The sequence below is a fragment of the Pezoporus flaviventris genome, unplaced genomic scaffold (assembly GCF_033815535.1).
Source record: "Pezoporus flaviventris isolate CSIRO_AGI_PZ_B2104156 unplaced genomic scaffold, CSIRO_AGI_Pfla_v1 ptg000007l, whole genome shotgun sequence".
NCBI classification, from domain to species: Eukaryota; Metazoa; Chordata; class Aves; order Psittaciformes; family Psittacidae; genus Pezoporus; species Pezoporus flaviventris.
The window spans coordinates 79806903-79825782 of NW_026892555.1; the positions used below are offsets into that span (position 1 = coordinate 79806903).

Genomic DNA, 18880 nt, shown 5'->3' on the forward strand with positions numbered 1-18880 from the left:
AGAGTTTATTTTTGTACTAAATGTGTTCCAGTTTCTTACAAATTTCATGAGCAATAGTCATAGAATCATAGAATGGTTAGGGTTGGAAAAGATCTTAAGATCATCCAGTTCCAAAACGCCCTGCTATGGGCAGGGAAGTCATGCAAGATTAGGAATGAAACAGGTCAAAATTTAGCATACAAACTGATACCAGATACGAATCAGACCTCCTGAAAAATAAGATGTTTTGCTTAGGGTAAAAAGTAAATTAAAAGTATTGGTATCCAGTAAGCAATTAAGATTTCTATGTGAAAACAGGGACTGCAACTGTTAATAATTTACGCAAACGTAGTATATGAAAAGTGTGCCCACTACTGTAATGACAAATTTGGTTATTTGGTAGGCTCAAGAGTATTATTCTGCTGTAAGGTTTTCATTTTAAAATTATTTGCCATTTGTTTTACACAGAAAAGATGTTACTGACTTTGAGCATTGTGCTGGTTTTGGCTGAGGCAGAGTTCACTTAAACCACGACATGCATATATGTTTTGAAAAATTTTCAAGCCTGATTTTCCTTTCTTGTTCTTTAGTAAGGGGGAGAAGTTCCACCAAAGCCAATGAAAGCATCCCCCAAATAATATAGCAACAAATTGATTAGAATCAGAGTTTTTATGTTTAAATAACCATAAAAATGTGAATGTAAATTTTCAGACCTTAGGTTAAGAAACAAGAATAGCAACCTCCCCCTCTTGCCAAATGCCAAACCCTTATTATTACTTAAATGAGTTCTCATTAGTATAGGTTAATTCTGGAATACAAGTGTCCCTATTCTCACTTGCTGATCTAGTTGCCATACCAAGAATCTGAAATAATACCTAGGAGTAAAAAAGGTGCAGGCATTCCTTGGAATTCTCTTGGATATGATTTTGAAGCTTTAATTGAATGGGATAAGTAACAGTAGAGATAAATCAAAATTACAGGGGTTTTTTTTTCTCCTTTTAAGCTGCTTCAAATAAAGCAGCAAACTTTCAGGAGTAGCTGGCGTTAAGTTCACTTGTTATTAATAACACCTTTGCTAAAGAGTGTGATGTGGATCTTTCTGACATCCTTAGTTGTTTAAAATGTCAGGTTTCAGGCAGTTTTTCATAGCCTTTTGCATTCTTGTACTAACTTTCCAAATAAATTCTGTTTGTAACACTGCTTTCCCATTGCATCATGCTTTACAGGTAATATATTTAAAGACCTAAATCTCCCCAGTCACATTTTGCTCCAAAACTAACATACCACTTTAGAGATTGCCAACACTCCAAGTAGGTCCAAAATGTAAATATGTATAAAGTAACCCTACATGGAAATACATTTAGCACTGTGATACAATCATACAAGAATACTAAGCTTTTTCATTATATAAATACTTCTAAAAAGTACTTGTACAATGCTGGACAGCACTGTGAAGTACTGTAAGCTTGGGACAACACATTGTGAAGGAAAAAAAAAAACACAACAAAAAAAAAGGCTTAAAAAATAAAAAATACAGCTATCAGGTGTGCTCAGTACAAGCAGCCTATTAGTCTGGACTGTAGAAATGGGAACAGGCCCTGCAGTGTAGCTCTTGCCAACCTTGTTTCACTGCTGATGAGCACATTTGTTTTATTTTTTATTTTTTTTTTACTGATACAGAATTAACCCTAAAAAAATGCTAGTGTCTTTGAACACAAGTGATCTTCACTGGCTGATTTAAAAAATCAGAGCCTTGTCCCTTAGAAAATTGTCTGTTGGGTGATTATTATTAGTTAATAACATAGCAGGCTTAGGAGGATTTCTGCTTTTGTATTTCTAGTTTTAACATGAAAATATTCCAAGAAATCCTACAGGATTGGGATCAAACTGAACCTAACTTGTAAGATGTATTGATTGCAAGAGTTGTAAGTGTAGATACGATAGGAAGAGATAATGAAATTATTTCTAGGGAAATAAGGAAAACAATAGAGAAAAAAAATAGATTATCATCCTGACCTCTGCTACCTTAAAAGCAAAATCATGTCACTGTGCTCAAAGTAATGAAACAGAATTTCATTTCAGAATGAACTTGAACATTAAAGATCAGTGTTGGATGTAGGTGAGAAAAAGATACAAGGAGGCAGCTGTTGTTAGCTACCCCCAATTTACTTTCCCAGAATATCTAATAGAAAGGGGCAGGATGGAAGGAAGAGAGTGTTTTTCTCATGAAGTCACAGCTGTAAACTTTGCAGGCTAAGGAAAACTGAAAGGAAGAAGAGACCAAATTGGCTTACTGATCTCAGCTGCTATAACACTAAGATTGTGCCATTGTGATATCTCACGGTCAAGTGGCTTAGAAGTATAGATGGACCCGTTTCCAGAATGAATATTAAATATCCTGTCAAGGTCAGTATGACGATCCAGAGAAAACCTAAATATGGATAAAGAAAGGAAAAGTATTGTCATGATAGAAAATAGAGGAAAGCATATGTCAATACAATTTTTAGGTTCTATGTATTACATTACAAAGGTCACTTTTGAGAACACATATATTTAGTTTTTATAAACATGAAAATTCTCAAGGTTAATTCCATAGAATGAGGAATAAAAATTGCAAGAATTTCATAAATATACAATATATCTGAGCTTTTATAGACATATGAGAATCATTAAAAAAGCCAGAATTTCAGTATAAAAATTACAGGATTTTTTAAACCTGAAAGGAAAATTGTCTTCGATGTACTGTTCTTTCAGACTGAGACTGACAGCTAATTTATAAGCTTTTCAAAATTACTGTTATAAGCTCTGCTTCTGTACTTTAGAATGTATTAATTTACTGGAGCTCAAGTTTAAAAAAAATAAGTTAAATAAAGTTCACAGGCAGAACTTTCAAGAATATAATGATGTCAAGGGACATTCTGTGTTGCTATAGTTGCTGTACTTCCACAGGCAAAAAATTCTAATACAATATGGCAAAATGTATTGTTCTATTTTTTTTTGTCAATGTTTTTCCTTTTTTCTTTTTTTTTTTCCTAATACTTAACACTGCCTTCAAAGTTAGGGTTGAACCTTTGATGTGGAATTTAACGTAGGATTCTGGCAGAATTGGGCCAAATTAGAAAAAAAGGTCTGCTAGTACACGTGTATAGTACAACAGAAACAATTGCTCATATTTCCATGAACTTTTATGAGGGATCTAAATAGTTCATTAAGTGCATCTGGATTTATTTACACTATTCAACTAAACTGAACCAAATGAAAAAAAAATGCTATAATATGAAAATAATGTCTGTCACATTTTGGTGGGTTTTGTTTGCTCACTTCACCACATACAGTAATATAAATATGTAAACAAAAAAAAATTTCAACAAGTAAGTGCAACAGGAAGTTGTTTGAACTCAATTTATAGAAAGCTGAACTTATAATTTTAATAAACAGAAGCTAATATTTTAAAATTAACAGAAAACCAGAAATAAAACCACAAACATGAATCAATTTTACAACCCAAAGCTACAAGATTTTTTTTAATAGCAGTATTAATGTATTACACAAACTTCTCTAATTTCAAAGTATGACACTTTTCAAAATCCTTTTGTTTAAATGTTAGCTGTTAATTTCTGGGGTAAACAGATAGTACTTTGTATTTAGTATTGATATTGTAACAAGTAAAATCCTGTAAATACTTATTCTAAGTAATCATTGTTTGAATGAATATACAAGGTTGTTCTGCAACTTGAGGAACAGAGGAAATACTAAAGAGAATTTGATCTGTGCTATGCAATTGCTTTAAAGTTCTTGTCTTCAACTAGATAGCATTAAATGAAAGCTAATGAAATGACTGTACTATGAACAGCATTATCAAATATATCTTTGATTTTTTTCTTCAAGCAAATTAAATCTAGGTTCAATCGTCCCTGTCACTTTTTAGAAATTTCTTTGCCCTTATTATTGGTTTGCCTCACCTGCCTCTTCTAAATTTTCTGTGAGAGAATGAAAAGAAACATAAACAAAACATAGAAAAATGACATAAAATAATCTTTAGGTTGCTACTCTGTGTAAATAATAGTGATGATACCTGCTGCATGTATCATCACTACTTGATTCATCAAGTTGTGTCAGAAACAAATTAAGCTAATGCTCCAAGTTTGTTCTTTTTCCAGTCACGATTTAGAAAATACAACTACTAAAACTGTCAGTTGTCTCATGCAATTAGAGTGGGTAAAAATGTAATTCTAAGTTATTTTTATACTCTTCAATTTCAGATGCTTGCTGTTGTCTCCTATCTTTTCCATACACACGAATCACCATAGAAGAAAATTAGATTCAGCTTAATTTCCTAATCCAGTTTTACCAGCTGGGCCTCATTAAGAAGTATGTGCCAATTGACTTTAGAGTCAGTAAATAAGGTTGTTTTGCCAGAATATAATTTTTGTACTTTGTTCAGTATTTCAAGACAACACACATCCAACTTGGACAGTGTTGCTTACCTGTTTCTTAAGGCTTATACAAACACACCCACCAACCTCACCCCTGCAAAATATAGCTTACTACATTCAGCTAGATGCAATGTAGTATGTAGGATCTAATAGTAGCAGAAAAAAATTAAAATATATTAATTTTTCAATGTCTAACTTCTTACTGGAGTATTACCTTATTGGACTTGAGGCCGAATCAGGATCCCGTGCCATCACCGTTCCTATAATTGTCCCCAGCTCAATATCTTCATGAACCTCAAAAAGGTAAGAAGATCTGCTGAAAATGGGAGGTTCATCTACATCTTCTACAGAGATTTTCACAATAGTTGTATCTTTGAAAGGTCCAAGATAATAGAAACGTGGATCCACATGAGTATTCTCAGCTTCTACTTTCAAGGTATAAAGTCGTCTTGTCTCATAGTCTAGTGGCTAAAAATGAAGACGATAACATTCATTAAATTACATTATATATTGACAGATGTTGACTCACATACATAATGGAAACTGAAAAGGACTCAAGCTTTGTCGGATCCTGCCCTGGGCTGGGAGAATCCCAATAGTGTTTAAATTTTCCACAGCAGAGTAAAAAATTTCCATTGTTTTTAGAGGAAGTTCCTTTTCCTAAGTATTATTTGAATTATCATAGCACTACCAACAAAAAGATTTTTCAGTAAAAATCTACTGATTATTTACATAATTTTTCAGTCATTTCACGAGAATATTTAAAACTATCATACAAACATTTAAAATACTTGAAATACAGACTTAGAAATAGTGACATTTCAAAACAAGGTATTAATACTAATATTTCCCAGGAAATACTAAACTCTTGGATACACAAAATGGCCGGAGTATCCTTATTGTCAAACAAATGTAAGTAGCCTTAAATATCAGCAATGTTTTATGTTTCTTTTAAGGAAGGGAAGGTGTGTCAAAGTTCTCAGTATGTAGAGAAACAGTAAGAGCTTAATATTTTTCCATTTCATTTATTTTAATGAATCCAACATCAGGGATTTTTTTTTTTTTTTTCCCAAAATAGATTTGACATTTTTGTCAGCGGTTCCTTTTTAAAATGGAAGAAAGAAAGGTTCAGGATTACAATTAGGAACCATTTTGAGTAGAAAAGAACCTTTATTCCTTCAAACTTTTCTGTCATAGATGCAAAGTGTTAGCTAATTAATGATACTCAGGAAATGAGCAAGCTGAGAATTTACCTTTCTGACACAAAAAGACTCCCTGACCTACCTCAAAATCTCAGGGAAATAACAAACTGGTGGTTTTCATTCATCAGTGAAAAGGGTGATAGAAGACTTGTTTTGTTTTTTTCTCTGCCTACCTGCTTTAAAATACAAATTAATATTCATGAAAGATACCAGAAATTTAAATATTCTATTTAAGAGCAGAAAGTCCAGTGAAAGAATGAGTTTCCCCTTTGCCCCCAATATTCTTTTTTAATAGTATTTAGAACAGAAGGGAGAATATCTATGACTATAACAGAAATGCAACACAGTGCTGCCATTTAACCTAGATCTGAGACTATCAGTGTGTTTTATAAAGTGCAGCCTGCTGCTGTTAAGAGATGATGGTGTCAAGCCTATAAGAAAGAAGCCATGTTAGTCCTCCTTTATTCTAACTAGCTGGCTTAATTTGAAGGTGTTCCATGAAGATATAAACTTGCTATGAGTACATTCACGTCAAGTTTGGACATATCTTCAGGCTATACTGCAAAACCTGGATTATGCTGGTATTCCAACATATCACTAGTAATTAACAAAACTGTCCCAAATATATGAAATTTTGGCAAAGCAATTATTTTGGCTGTCAGAATTTGTTCAGAAAACCTTGTACAGAAAATGCTTTACTACAGCAGGTATTAAATTCAGACTTAGTAACCTATGGGCTCAGTAAAGGAACATTAGCTGTAGTTGTTCACCACTGAAAACATAATGATAATCAATGTGGAAAAACAGTTAAAAAATATTGGCATAAATGAACAAACTGAGGATATCTTCTTCCTTGCTAGTTAATGCTGTTTTCTGTGCTGTTTAAATAAACTACTTATTTATCAATATGAGAAAGCATCCTGAAAATTGCAAAGCATGTCAGATTGTTAATGACAAAATAAGATCTTGTTCATTAGTATTTTTGGTGACATTTTTGGAGCTGCTGTGTTATAACAATTTTTGTTTTTGAGCTTGATCAAGTTATTAGACTGTTTTTTCAAGACAATTGATCGAATATAACGGCAGTCTGGTTTTCTTCAGTGTGAAAAATCGGAAGCAAGGAAGCAAGCAAGGAGCATCTCAAGGGAAGCCTTTGCAAACTTCTAGGAAGTGAAAACTGATCAGGCCTCTAACTCTATATTTTAATTCCTTCCCAGATAAGTTGCAATGCTGACTATGAACATAGAAGAAAAGAGATTTAAAAGGAACACACTGATCTTTGCAGAACTTACCTTTTCCTTGTTTGCCATATCAGATATGCAGATACATTTTACAGTAGTGTTTAATTTGCTGTTCTGTGCTTAAGATTTGTTTTAAAAGATAATACAAACAGTATTTTATGTTAGAAAAACTGCCTGTACTCTTCAGAAACACTTCTCAAAATTGGTAGGAGAAGGACTTAGGGACTTCTGGAAGGGAAATTCATTTGAGAAGTTGCTGAGGATCAGGTGAATTGCATTTCTAAGTGTGAAATCTTACACTTCTGGAAGTGCTTTGACATGCAAGACAGAGGGCAAAGCTAAAGCTAGCCTTGAAACAGGGACACTGTCATTATTCACTGTTCATATGTTAACCAGCTGATGTGTCAGAAATAAGAGCAAAACAATATAGCTTGCTACTCCACTTCTGTGAGTGTGTTTGTGTTCTGGCATACACTGGTAACCTCACTTGATAAGAATATCCTAGAGAAGGAAAACATGTCTCGCAGTAGTGAGTGAACTTCATATTGCTTGCTGAAGAAAATAGGTTACACGAATAGTAAAGAAGCGTATTTGAAATCAGAGATAATTAGTACCAACACAGTGGGGATGGGCCATTTTTTACGTACCTTTCTGGAAATAATGCTTTAAATCTATGCTGCATCTCAGATATTGTTACCACATGTTACTTACAGTTCATCTTAAAAGAAAATAGTACCTTACTGATAGGGGATGCTTGCAAACATTAAGCAGTTAGAACATATCATCTTATGATCTAGACACTTTTTTTGCAGTGAACATTTGTGGCATAACATTGACACAAAAATCATTTAGTGAATGTTCTTAACACCTTTCGCACAGTTATGATGCCTTCCTGTGTGTCCTTTTGTGTCACAATATCAAACATATCTGTTCCATCGCCATCTATTATTCTGTACTGTACTTCTGCATTTTTTCCAGTGTCTGCATCTGTGGCTTTGATGCTGCCAATGGCCGTCCCAATTGGAGAGGACTCGGGGATGCGGAGGTGGATGGTACCTAGCAAAGAAACAAAGAACCACTCAGGAGCCCCATAGGTGTTAAGTAAGACTGTGTCACACAATTGCTGACAGCATATTGTTCTGTATCTTTATGCTAGAGAACTCGTCAATTAATACTGGGGGGTGGGCAAAATGTGAGGCAGAGAGCAATGCAGAAGAAAACTTTAGGTAAAAGATTGAAAACAAAATCGTAGGAAACAAATTAATTGAAAAACATTATTGAAAAGGACCTCTATTCTATCTCAAAGAAGAATCAGCTAGGTCTTCTGGTCTGCGTCATCCCTCAAATATAATCTGAAAAGACTGCTCTCTGTTCTTTTCAGGCTTCACTCTGCCTCTTTCCCCTTAATATCTAAGGTATTTGGTTAACTTTGGGACACATCTATATAGATGTATACATTTATATTTGGGATACAGTAGATTTTACATCTATTTTATCATGGAAGCAATACCAAGAACGAATCCCGTTCTCTGGCCAAGTCTAAGCAGCAGACTGACATTTCAGCTTTCAAATTTAGATAGTCAGATACAATATTAAATACATTTGAATGACATCTTAATGCAGGATAAGTTTTTGAAAATCCACAAGCAGACAGTATGTCCATACTTGTTAAACCAGTTAATTCATACTTAAATAAGGCTTATGAATATTGCAATTTTGGTTTCGTGCTACTTTTCTAGCTCGGTTGTATTCCTTTATTGTGGTCTCACAGAGCTGATAAGAAACATAGGAATAAAACTGTCACCATTCAGACATGCTGCAATAAATTAAAATAAGTATCTTACCATACTTTTTAGTATTCTATGTCCTAGCCTTACTGTGAAAACTGTAAATAAGGGTTGAGATCTTTGGTCCCATCTGTCAGAACATACGGTAGGAAAACATGTGGGACACATTATGCACTATGAAGAACTGTCAGAAAAAAGTTTTTAAATTAATGCAGATACAGCTGTCATTACAGAGATGAAAGTTAAGTCATGAAAGCTCTATTGAAAAACATTTTCTTCTTTATCCTCAGTTAACTGTTCCAAGATTTGCTGTTTTACTTACAGACTTCCTAAGGTAAGTAAGGTGAGTTAGAAAGACAGTTAACAGTAACACAGAAGTGGAAATGGTAAAGGCCAGCAATCGCAACAGAAAAAAGTTGAACAGGCTACCCAAAACACAGCACATTTACAAGTCATTACAAATAAGAAGTACAGAAAAGTACATAAAGTGAGTCATTAGTTTTGTGCAATCGGGAAGAATCATAGGCAGAGACCAGTGGCAAGGCAGAATGGGAAGACCACTGGCAACATGATCTTGTAATATCTTCAGGAAAGCACAGGTAAATCATGTGGAGATTATGTGTGTCTCTCAACAGACTATATTACAAACAGGATACAGAGTGATACAGGAACTGTTTTTGTTTTGGAGAATATTCACTGAAAAAAACATATTGTTTATTGGGACATTTGAGACTTAGTTTCTCATTCTACAGAACTCTTTTTTTCTGTTTCAGTATGCTATAGTTTGCCAACACAAAAAAAATCCCAAACCAAAAACAAAACCAAAAAACAATAAAAACCAAAAACTCCAGCAAAATAAAAAAAACAAACAAACAAACACCACATTCACATTTGTAATTAAATGTTGAATGAAAAATATTGAAATTTCATTTCTTCATATAATTTTACTTAGGCAGCTTTTGACATGAAACTGATACATTTTATGGCCACATACACTCCACATTCTATGATATTTTTTTTCTCAGTCACATTTTGGTGTTTCAGTTGAGTGATTCATCTTGCATTTGCTCTGACATTTTCATTACCTTTCTCCAATACATAAATCTGTGTACTTTGCTACATTAGTGCATAATCTGTTTGTAATCGCCTGATGGTTAAAAAAAAACTAACCAAAAACAGAAGAAAAACTCCTCTGCTCCAATTAAGTATTTATTCAGTACTGTGAGACTACAATGAAAGACCACCTTTTTCTCAATTAATATTTGTATGTCATAGTTAGTTTTATAGTGTGTCAGCATTCCCCATATTTTTTTCTAAAGTGCTTAAAACTACATCCCTAAGCTACGCTTTTGTGGACACTACTTTGACTCCAACTGCAATAACTAGCTCTACAAAGTGATAAGAGCTTATATCTTTAATTACTAAAAAGATAGTTGAAACACAGAGTGAAAATAACCAGAAACCTATAATCTGAAAGATAATTTTATAACAAAATATTGATTTATAGAAATCTTCACCATAGTATGAGAGACTGTTTTATTATTTTTGCCACTGAAGATAGTTAATGCACTGACTAAGTACTGGATGCAGCGAGTTTTAAAAACTGTATTGTAACACAAACTATACCAAACTATAGTTATTCATGCAAAATTCTGCTGTCCACCCTTTTTCTCTCACTTCTTCCTCAAAGAGAGTAATTGTCTGCATTTACTCCAGTGAGTTATGTTCTTTCATTTGTCTGTCAGGAATAAAAACGGGAGAATCAAGGAAAGAAAAAGCTTTTCCATGTACTGAGGAGAGTGAAAATCAACTGGAAGATTAAAGTCTATCCACTTATGTCTGGAAATACTTCAGACTGAAAGAATGAAAAAGTAAACTTATTCATGTTTACCCTTCTACCCATTTACTCTCGAATAGGCATATAAAGTAAAGGTGGATATTTTTATAGAGTAAAACAGTCTACAGTCTCACAGAAGATCCAAGTTGCTATAACTCAGATGCACTGAGTTTCAGTCAGACTCAGGCTCCAAGGTTTGTAAACAACTTTTTCCATTTTCCATTTTTTCCATTTATCATTGTCCAACACCATCTCCTTACTTCTGACAACACTTGAAATATTACAGTTGAAACAAAGCTCCAATACCTGCTACATCAGGTCCTTATCTGACTCAAATATTATGTTGGACTGCCAGATAAGTCATGTAAAATTGTTCTAGAAAGTTGATTCTATCATTCTAAGTATTAATTTAATGCACTGTTCAAGAAACAAGAAAAAAGGCCAACCCCAGGCCAACCCTTGCCTCCATGGCACTCGAGTTACCATAATCCTCTATATGCAAGGGGAACAAGACAAATTGTAAATCAAAAAGTTGTGGAAATACCAAGAACATAAAGTAACAAATTACCAATAAATTCTGTCCAGAACAGGGTCTGTGTGGAAATGCACAAACTGTAAGTATTCAATTGGTCATGATTTTGATACGAAATCACATGGTGATAAATATCTTAGCTAAATACATATATATTAACTACAATGCCAAAATGAACAAAATTTCATACTGCATTTGTGCTATAAAGAGCATGTAAAAATCAGAATCATTTGAAGCCAATTTTGTTATTTTGAGCCTGAAAACTGATAATCAGTAACTAGTGGATACAGTAGAGTTATACAGAAGAAAAAATAGGTGATGAGGATACTTTGAATACTTTAACTATTAAATATGTCCAAACCACTAGCAAAAGGCTTCAAATGTATTTAAAATGCTTCACCTTTAACAAGCTTGATGTTACGCAGTTTAATATTTCCATTTTCCATAGAGATCAAGCTTGTTTTTATATTTTAGTTTGAGGATAAACAGTCTTGATAGCTGTACTATCGGAAGCTAAAAAGCATTATAAAAAGCACTGGTAAACTTAAGCTGTAAAAAAAAAAAAAAAGTTAAATGCCTTTTACTTTGGGAAATTTTCTATTAGGTTTTGTAGCACTGTAACTGAAAAAGTTCAAATCTGCTTGATTCCCTTCAAGTAATTTCTTTTCCACGTTCTTCATGATTAAATATTTAAGCAGATACTACAATTCAAACATTTCTGCATATTTAGAATTACTACATGTTTTATTTTCCAGTGGGGGAGTGTGTAGGATTTAAGCAATAGGTAAGGAAAAAGAACATTGCTCTAATGCTCTTACAAGTCCACCTACTACTCCCTCCCATAGTTCTGGAAAGTATTCCAGATTTCCTGCAGTTATATTTGACCATGTAACTAACAAGCAAATGCTGTAACATTTAATATACTGCTTTAACAATAGTGAATAAATCAGTACATAAGCCTTTTGTTCATGTGTGCCCCATAATCTAGATTTACTGTAAATTAAACCAGATGGTGATTGCTTAACTCTTCACTTTGAAGCTCTTACAGTGCAAGATAACTATTAAATGCAGCTTACTCTGAGGGAATCGAGGTGGATTGTCGTTGACATCAGTCAAAGTGATGTTGACAGTGGTGGTCCCTGATAATCCACCCATCTGGCCTCCCATGTCCTTTGCCTGGATAACTACTTGGTATTGCTCCCTGTTCTCTCTGTTCATGTTTGGCAAAGCAGTCCTGATGATGCCTTAAACAAATAAATAATAATAAAAATGTTAACAATCTCCTTATTTTTTATTTGCAGTAATCTGATGCATCTTTTTTTTTGCATTAGTCTGTGAAATATGTTTCTAAAATATTCACATTTTAAAGTACAAATTTCTGTTCATAAGCTTTATGAATAGCCTTCAGTACAGGCTATCTTTTTGTTAAACAAATTTGCTCCACATCACAGCTCCCTTTCCATTTCATGCTAAAAATAATTCAAGATATTTATGCACAAGTTTTATGAGTAGAAAGGACACCTTTTATTAGCGCAAGTGGAATCATTAAGAAAAAACATTTTCTAGGACACAGACCTTTATTCTTGCCTTTATCAGAAATGTTGCTACTTAGATCCTAAGGTATCAATAGTATCACTGTAAAGTTATTTATAATTCATAGTGTCAGCTGTAATAACTCTGTTTTGTATTTATTATAAGAATTATATATTACGAGAAAAAAGCAATAAAGATTGTTTCATTTCAGTTAGGTTTTTTTTTAAAATAATTTTTTTCTTAGGTGATACAAGACTTTTAAAATGAAAAAAAGCCAACAGTTTATGCTAATGGAAATAATGTCAATTTGCCTGACCTGTTTCTGGTTCCACAGAGAAATATGGCTGTCCCTGAAGTATGCTGTAAATTATTCTGGCACTGTTTCCATATGAAGGGTCATCAGCATCCGTAGCTGTAACTTGCACCACAGAAGTACCTGAAACATCCAAGGACAGCTTAGTTTCACATGGTACTAGGTAGAGGTCCCAGAACATCATTTCCCATGCAAGCAGACCACAAAGAAAATTTCTAATAATGTTAATTGGACTTCTCAAATATATTTATGATCTATAGGCAGCTTCAGTACATTCTTCCCTATTTCCTTCATGAATTGAATCTAAACTTCCCTAATCCCACAAGTGTGCACAAATACAGGCTGAGCAGAGACTGGATTATGAGCAGTCTTGAGGATAAGACCTTCGGGGTGTTTATCAATAAGAAGATCAACAAGAGCCATCAGTGTGCGCCTGCAGCTGAGGAAGCAAACCTCATCCTGGGCTGCAGGTCGAAGGAGGTGGTCACGCCCCTGAACTTCACTCCCATGAGACCCCACCTGGAGTAATGTGTTCAGCTTTGGGGCCCCCAAAAAAGACATGGAACTGCTCAATTTGTCCAGAGGAGGGCCATGAAAATGATCAGAGGGCTGGAGCAGCACTCCTATGACAAGCTGAGAGAGTTGGCTTGTTAAGCCTGGAGAAGAGAAAGCTCAGGGGAGGCCTTGTAAGAGTCTTCCAATACCTAAAATGGGCCTAAGGAATGCTGGAGAAGGACTTTTTACAAGGGCATGCAGTGATAGGACAAGGGGGAATGGCTTTAATCTAAAATATTTAGATTAGGTATAAGAAAGAAATTGTTTACTGTGAGGGTGGAGAGACACTGGAACAAATTGCCCAGAGAATTTGTGGCTGCCTGTCCTGGGTTCAGCAGTAGCAGTCATTTTTCTCCTTCTTAGTAGCCGGTGCAGTGCTGTGTTTTGACTTTTGGCCTGGGAACAGAGCTGATGACACCGATGTTTTAGTCTGACCTAGGACTTTCTGAGCCTCATGCTCTGCCAGGGAGGAGGGAAGCCGGGAGGAAGCAGACAGCACATCTGACCCAAACTGACCAAAGAGGTATTCCAGACCACAGCAGGTCATGCCCAGGATGTAACTGAGAGTTACCCAGAAGGGCTAGGGCACTGCGGGGTTGGATGAGGTATTAGTCAGTGCTTGGTCAGGCTGGGGGGTGAGTTATCGGTCGGCAGGTGGTGAGCGGTTGTATTCTCTTCCCTTGTTATTTCTCTTATAATTATTATGGGTGGTAGCAGTAGTGATTTGTGTTATACCTTAGTTACTAAGCTGTTCTTATCTCAACCCGTGGGAGTTGCATTCTTTTCAATTCTCTCTGTCCCTCCGGGAGTACAGGGAAGGAAAGAAAGAGGGGGGAAAGGGGGGGAGTGAGTGAACGAGCTGTCTGGCTGGGTTTAAACCACGACACTGCCCCATGCCTGAAGTGTTCAAGACCAGGTTGGATGAGGCTTTGAGTAACCTGGTCTAGTGGAAGGTGTCCTTGCCCATGGCAGGGGTGTTGGAACCAGATGATCTTTAAGGTCCTTTCCAACGCAAACTATTCTATGATTCTATGAAAATAAATCTCAAACAATTGTATTTGCTATGTAATAAGATGTGTATAATAGTTACTGATGCCTTAATCATAATACACATATTGGCGCAGTACACATACACATGAAACAGAACAAATCATACCAGCTGTTCTCTCTAGCTGCAGTGAGCATGGCTGCATATACTCCCAATAAAATCTATCACACACTTCTGAAAATTGTAGATTTGACCCTTTTCCCTTTAAAGTCTGTGGGAAGAGATTTGGGCTCCTTAATTTCATCACTCACACAGCGTGGTTTACTCAGTGGGTTGTGCTCAGGGTAATGTGTATCCCATTACCCAAAAGCAGCAAGGATGAACTATACTTTTAATGTTGCCTCAGCAATATGGCTTTTGCTTCCACCAGTCAGGTACCTGGTAAGAAAAGTGCAAGGGCAATGCTAGACTTCTGTGTTCCATTCAGGAAGCAGAAGCTGCCACTTTCATATTGGCTGTTGCTTGTAAGAGAAAGAGAAATGTGGTCTCTAGATTTACGCTGAGAGATGAGTAATTATTACAAAAAAAAAACCCACTGTCTGAAATTATGCAAAGAAGCTAACAGGAGGAGTATATCAGGATATCAGTTATGTTGTGCACGTCAACTGTCAAACCATCAGCTTGCCTTGTTTTGCTTCAGTTCACTGAAGTCACTGAAGATGCTAAATACTATAAATACACTGATCTAATCAGAAGGCCAGACCAGAAATCTGAAGATGCTGAATATGATCAGTCCTGTTGGGGGGTTTAAAAGCTGCAGAGTTAGTGTGACTTAGCCAGCACCACCAGGTATGGGTGTTGCTATGTCTTTTACACAGGCACAGGCTGCTTCTGATGAAGTTTATAAGAGTCTAACCTAAGTTCTATAGGACTGCATAAAGGAGACAGTGATGTGGACAATCTGAAACATATAAGAGCATTACAGGAGCTATGTTATTAGTAAGACCTATGAATTCTGTAATTTTCTCCTTGTATACTTGCAAATTTATTATACAGTAAACTAGAACTATACGGTGATGAACTAGGCCCAGAAATAAACAGTCATTTGTCAGATTATTGTAGTTCTCAGAAGGCATATTTTAACATAATTTTAATTATAATGTTAGAATCTCCCTAGGGTCCAGTACTATAATAGTAATTAATGTATTTGGTCCTTTTTAATGTGTTCTTAGCAAGCATCTTTGAACACCATACAACTATTAATGACTTTGGCCTTACAGTGTAGACAAATTAGATAAGAATCACTGAAGATAATTAACTAGAAAAAGAATCCACGGAATATCCATTGTAAAGCAGAATTTGAAACTTACATTTCCTTTTCCTTACTCCCACTTATGTGATATTTGACTACAGCATGTACCCTCCATAGTAAATTATCCATACAAATCAGTTTAATTAACAGGAATGTTCTGCTCTTTCTAGTGAAAAGCGAGGGAATAATAACACATGTTCTCCCCTAAAATAAACTGTTTAATGCAGCAGAATAACAGAGAAGAAGTGGAAAAGGCTCAATTTTCTGAGAAATCAATGTCAGAACGGTCTTTGGCTACATGGTACTCCTGTAACTTTGAAAACAATAAGCTGGAAGCAAGTACATCAGTGGGTATTTCTAATTCTTTTATGACGTTCCTTTAAAGAAAAAATGTTTAATCTTGGGGGTGTTTTTGGGGGGTTTGGTTGGGACTTATTTCCTTTTTTTGTCTCCTCTCCTGATGGTAGGATTTGTGTGCAGAGCAAAATCAAAGTCTGTAAAAAATCTAAAAAATGTAATACAATATTTTGGGTTTTCAAATCTTGTTATTATGGGTACTCTGAAATTCTAAGTCAGAAAATGCAAAAGGTTTGGTGAGATAACTGTAAAAAGAAACAAATCTTTGTTTATAGGAAAAAAAGAAGTAAGTATTATAAGATAAATGCTATGGCAGAGAGGACTAAGGACTGGGAATTGGCAGAATAGCACTAATGAGGGAGTGTACAAAAAAAAAACTATGGAGAAAGACAAGCAAGTAGCTCTAACTGCTGTCTAAAGAGAAAGGCAAAAAGAGAACCACAGATAGAGATGACATGCTAACTGTGGGATACCCAACCTGTAACTCACACGTAAACCGAGAGGGTGATTACATTTTATGAAGCATATATTGATATCACTAAGTCAGAAGCAGAAGAGACCAGTATGGGAGCATGACAGATTGTAGAAACAGCACTGAGAATATGGGATGCAATAAAGATAAGAAATGATTAGAAATACGTAGGCTACAAGGGATGAATAGAGAAACAGCAACAAATAAAAGAATGTGATGATTAAAAAAAAAAAAAAAAAAAAAGAGAAAAAGAGAGGAAAAAAAAAGAGGTCTAAATAGCAGGAAGTTCTGAAAACTTGTCTAAAAGATACCAATAGGCAACAACCATGGGAAAAGCTGTATGGCGGAAAATAGACTGATCTGCGGTACTGAAAATAAACCTTCAAATGAGCAGAAAGAGACAGATAAGAGTATGATGGACAGAAGATTTCTGTTAAATCCATAAGAACATTCTGATTTACAAACTTTGAAAGTAAGGAAAAGAAAAAAAGTGAAAGAAAATAAAACATCTAGTAATCATACAAAGACTGCAGGAGAACAGGAAGGATGTCTTTGAGGATACTGACCCAGATCCTAAAGTTGGCCCATTATCTCTGCCTTTACTGTGACTAACGAGCAGCAGGAAAAAGTTGAACAAGATGATGAAGAATTAATGGGCTTTCCTCCAAACACTGTATTTGATAGTAGAAACAGTCATTCTCAGGTATCCATCTGACTAATACCACAGCTTGACTAAGAAATCAAAAATTCTGCTTCAGGTCTGAAAGAGGCTGGTGTATGGCTACATCATGATTTGGTAACTCAAGGATGGGGGAAGATGGAGTAGATAAAGACTTAATAGTCTCTTACCTCCTGGCCCCCTTTGTAGTACCTTATAGTACAAAGCATTGTAGGATGAAGCAAACCCTGTACTCCAAGGGGTGCACAGATTTCCTAATGCTTCTTGCACATTTTTGCTACTTGCACACTTCTGATGCTTTTGGTGAAGGAAGCAGGGCATTAGGAAATAACAGCCTTCATTTATGAATTGGTAATGAAAGCCCGGTGATTAAAAGTTTATCAATTTAACAGGTTATTAATCCTAGAATCATAGAATAGTTAGGGTTGGAAAGGACCTTAAGATCATCTAGTTCCAACCCTCCTGCCATGGGCAGGGACACCTCCCACTAAACCATGTCACCCAAGGCTCTGTCCAACCTGGCCTTGAACACCTCCAGGGATGGAGCATTCACAACTTCCCTGGACAACCCATTCCAGTGCCTCACCACCCTTACAGTAAAGAACTTCCTCCTTATATCCAATCTAAACTTACTCTGTTTAAGTTTGAACCCATTCCCCCTTGTCCTGTCACTACAGTCCCTAATGAATAGTCTCTCCCCAGCATCCCTGGAGGTCTCCATGCAGCCTTCTCTTCTCCAGGCTGAACAGCTTCAACTTTCTCAGCCTGTCTTCATACGAGAGGTGCTCCAGCCCCCTGATCATCCTCGTGGCCCTCCTCTGGATTTGTTCCAACAGCTCCATGTCCTTTTTATGTTGAGGACACCAGAACTGCACACAACCTCCAGGTGAGGTCTCACAAGAGTAGAGTAAAGAGGCACAGGATCACCAGTTTCAACCTCCAAAGTAATTAAGTACCGGAGATGTGATATACTGATGAATGATATGTGCAAACTTGCTGAAAATGTAAGAAAAGAAATCCAGTATCTCTGAACTCTAGCTCTTATCTGCACTATACAATGTGGCTCTAAAAGCAATGAGGCATATGTAGTAAGATATGCTACAATGTCTGTCTTCTTTCTGGTATTCAGGTAAGTGCATACAGAACATCTCATTACTGTGGTTGAAGTACGCATGTGTATAAATAGACAACACAGTTGCAAACCTGCAGATCAGCTATGTTTTTGACACTTCTTAAAATAGAGATAAGAAGGGGCCCATAAGGATCACCAAGTCCAACTTCCTGCTCCTTGCTGGACTACCTAAAACTATATCATATTACTAAGAGCATCATCCAGACCCTCCTTGAACTCTGACAGGTTTGGTACCATGACCACTTCCCTGGGGAGCCTGTTCCAGTGACTGTGTACCCTCGCTTCCCCTGATGCAGCTTCATTCAATTTCCTCATGCCCTATCACAGTTCACCAGAGAGAGAAGATCAGCACCTATTCCTTTGCTGCCTCCCTTAAGGAAATTGTAGACTTCAATGACCCCTCAGCCTCCCTTCTTCAAGCTGAACAAACCAAGTGACCTCAGCTGCTCCTTGTAAGTGTTGCCCTCAGGACCTTTAACAATCTTGGTTGCTCTCCTCTGGACACACTCATGGTGTGATGTCTTT

General features: G+C 35.9%; 1 protein-coding gene across 3 annotated transcripts in view; it reads right to left on the minus strand.

Annotated features, from left to right (window-relative positions):
* Positions 1-18880, minus strand: part of CDH10 (cadherin 10) — a 94541-nt gene that overhangs the window by 10101 nt on the left and 65560 nt on the right. For all 3 annotated transcript variants that reach the window (XM_061449269.1, XM_061449268.1, XM_061449270.1), the window contains exons 4-8: positions 12864-12983; positions 12091-12258; positions 7727-7914; positions 4630-4883; positions 2274-2410 (exon numbers count right to left, since the gene is read on the minus strand). In XM_061449269.1, the coding sequence (XP_061305253.1) occupies positions 2274-2410; positions 4630-4883; positions 7727-7914; positions 12091-12258; positions 12864-12983 (867 nt within the window). The remainder of the gene's footprint in view (positions 1-2273; positions 2411-4629; positions 4884-7726; positions 7915-12090; positions 12259-12863; positions 12984-18880) is intronic.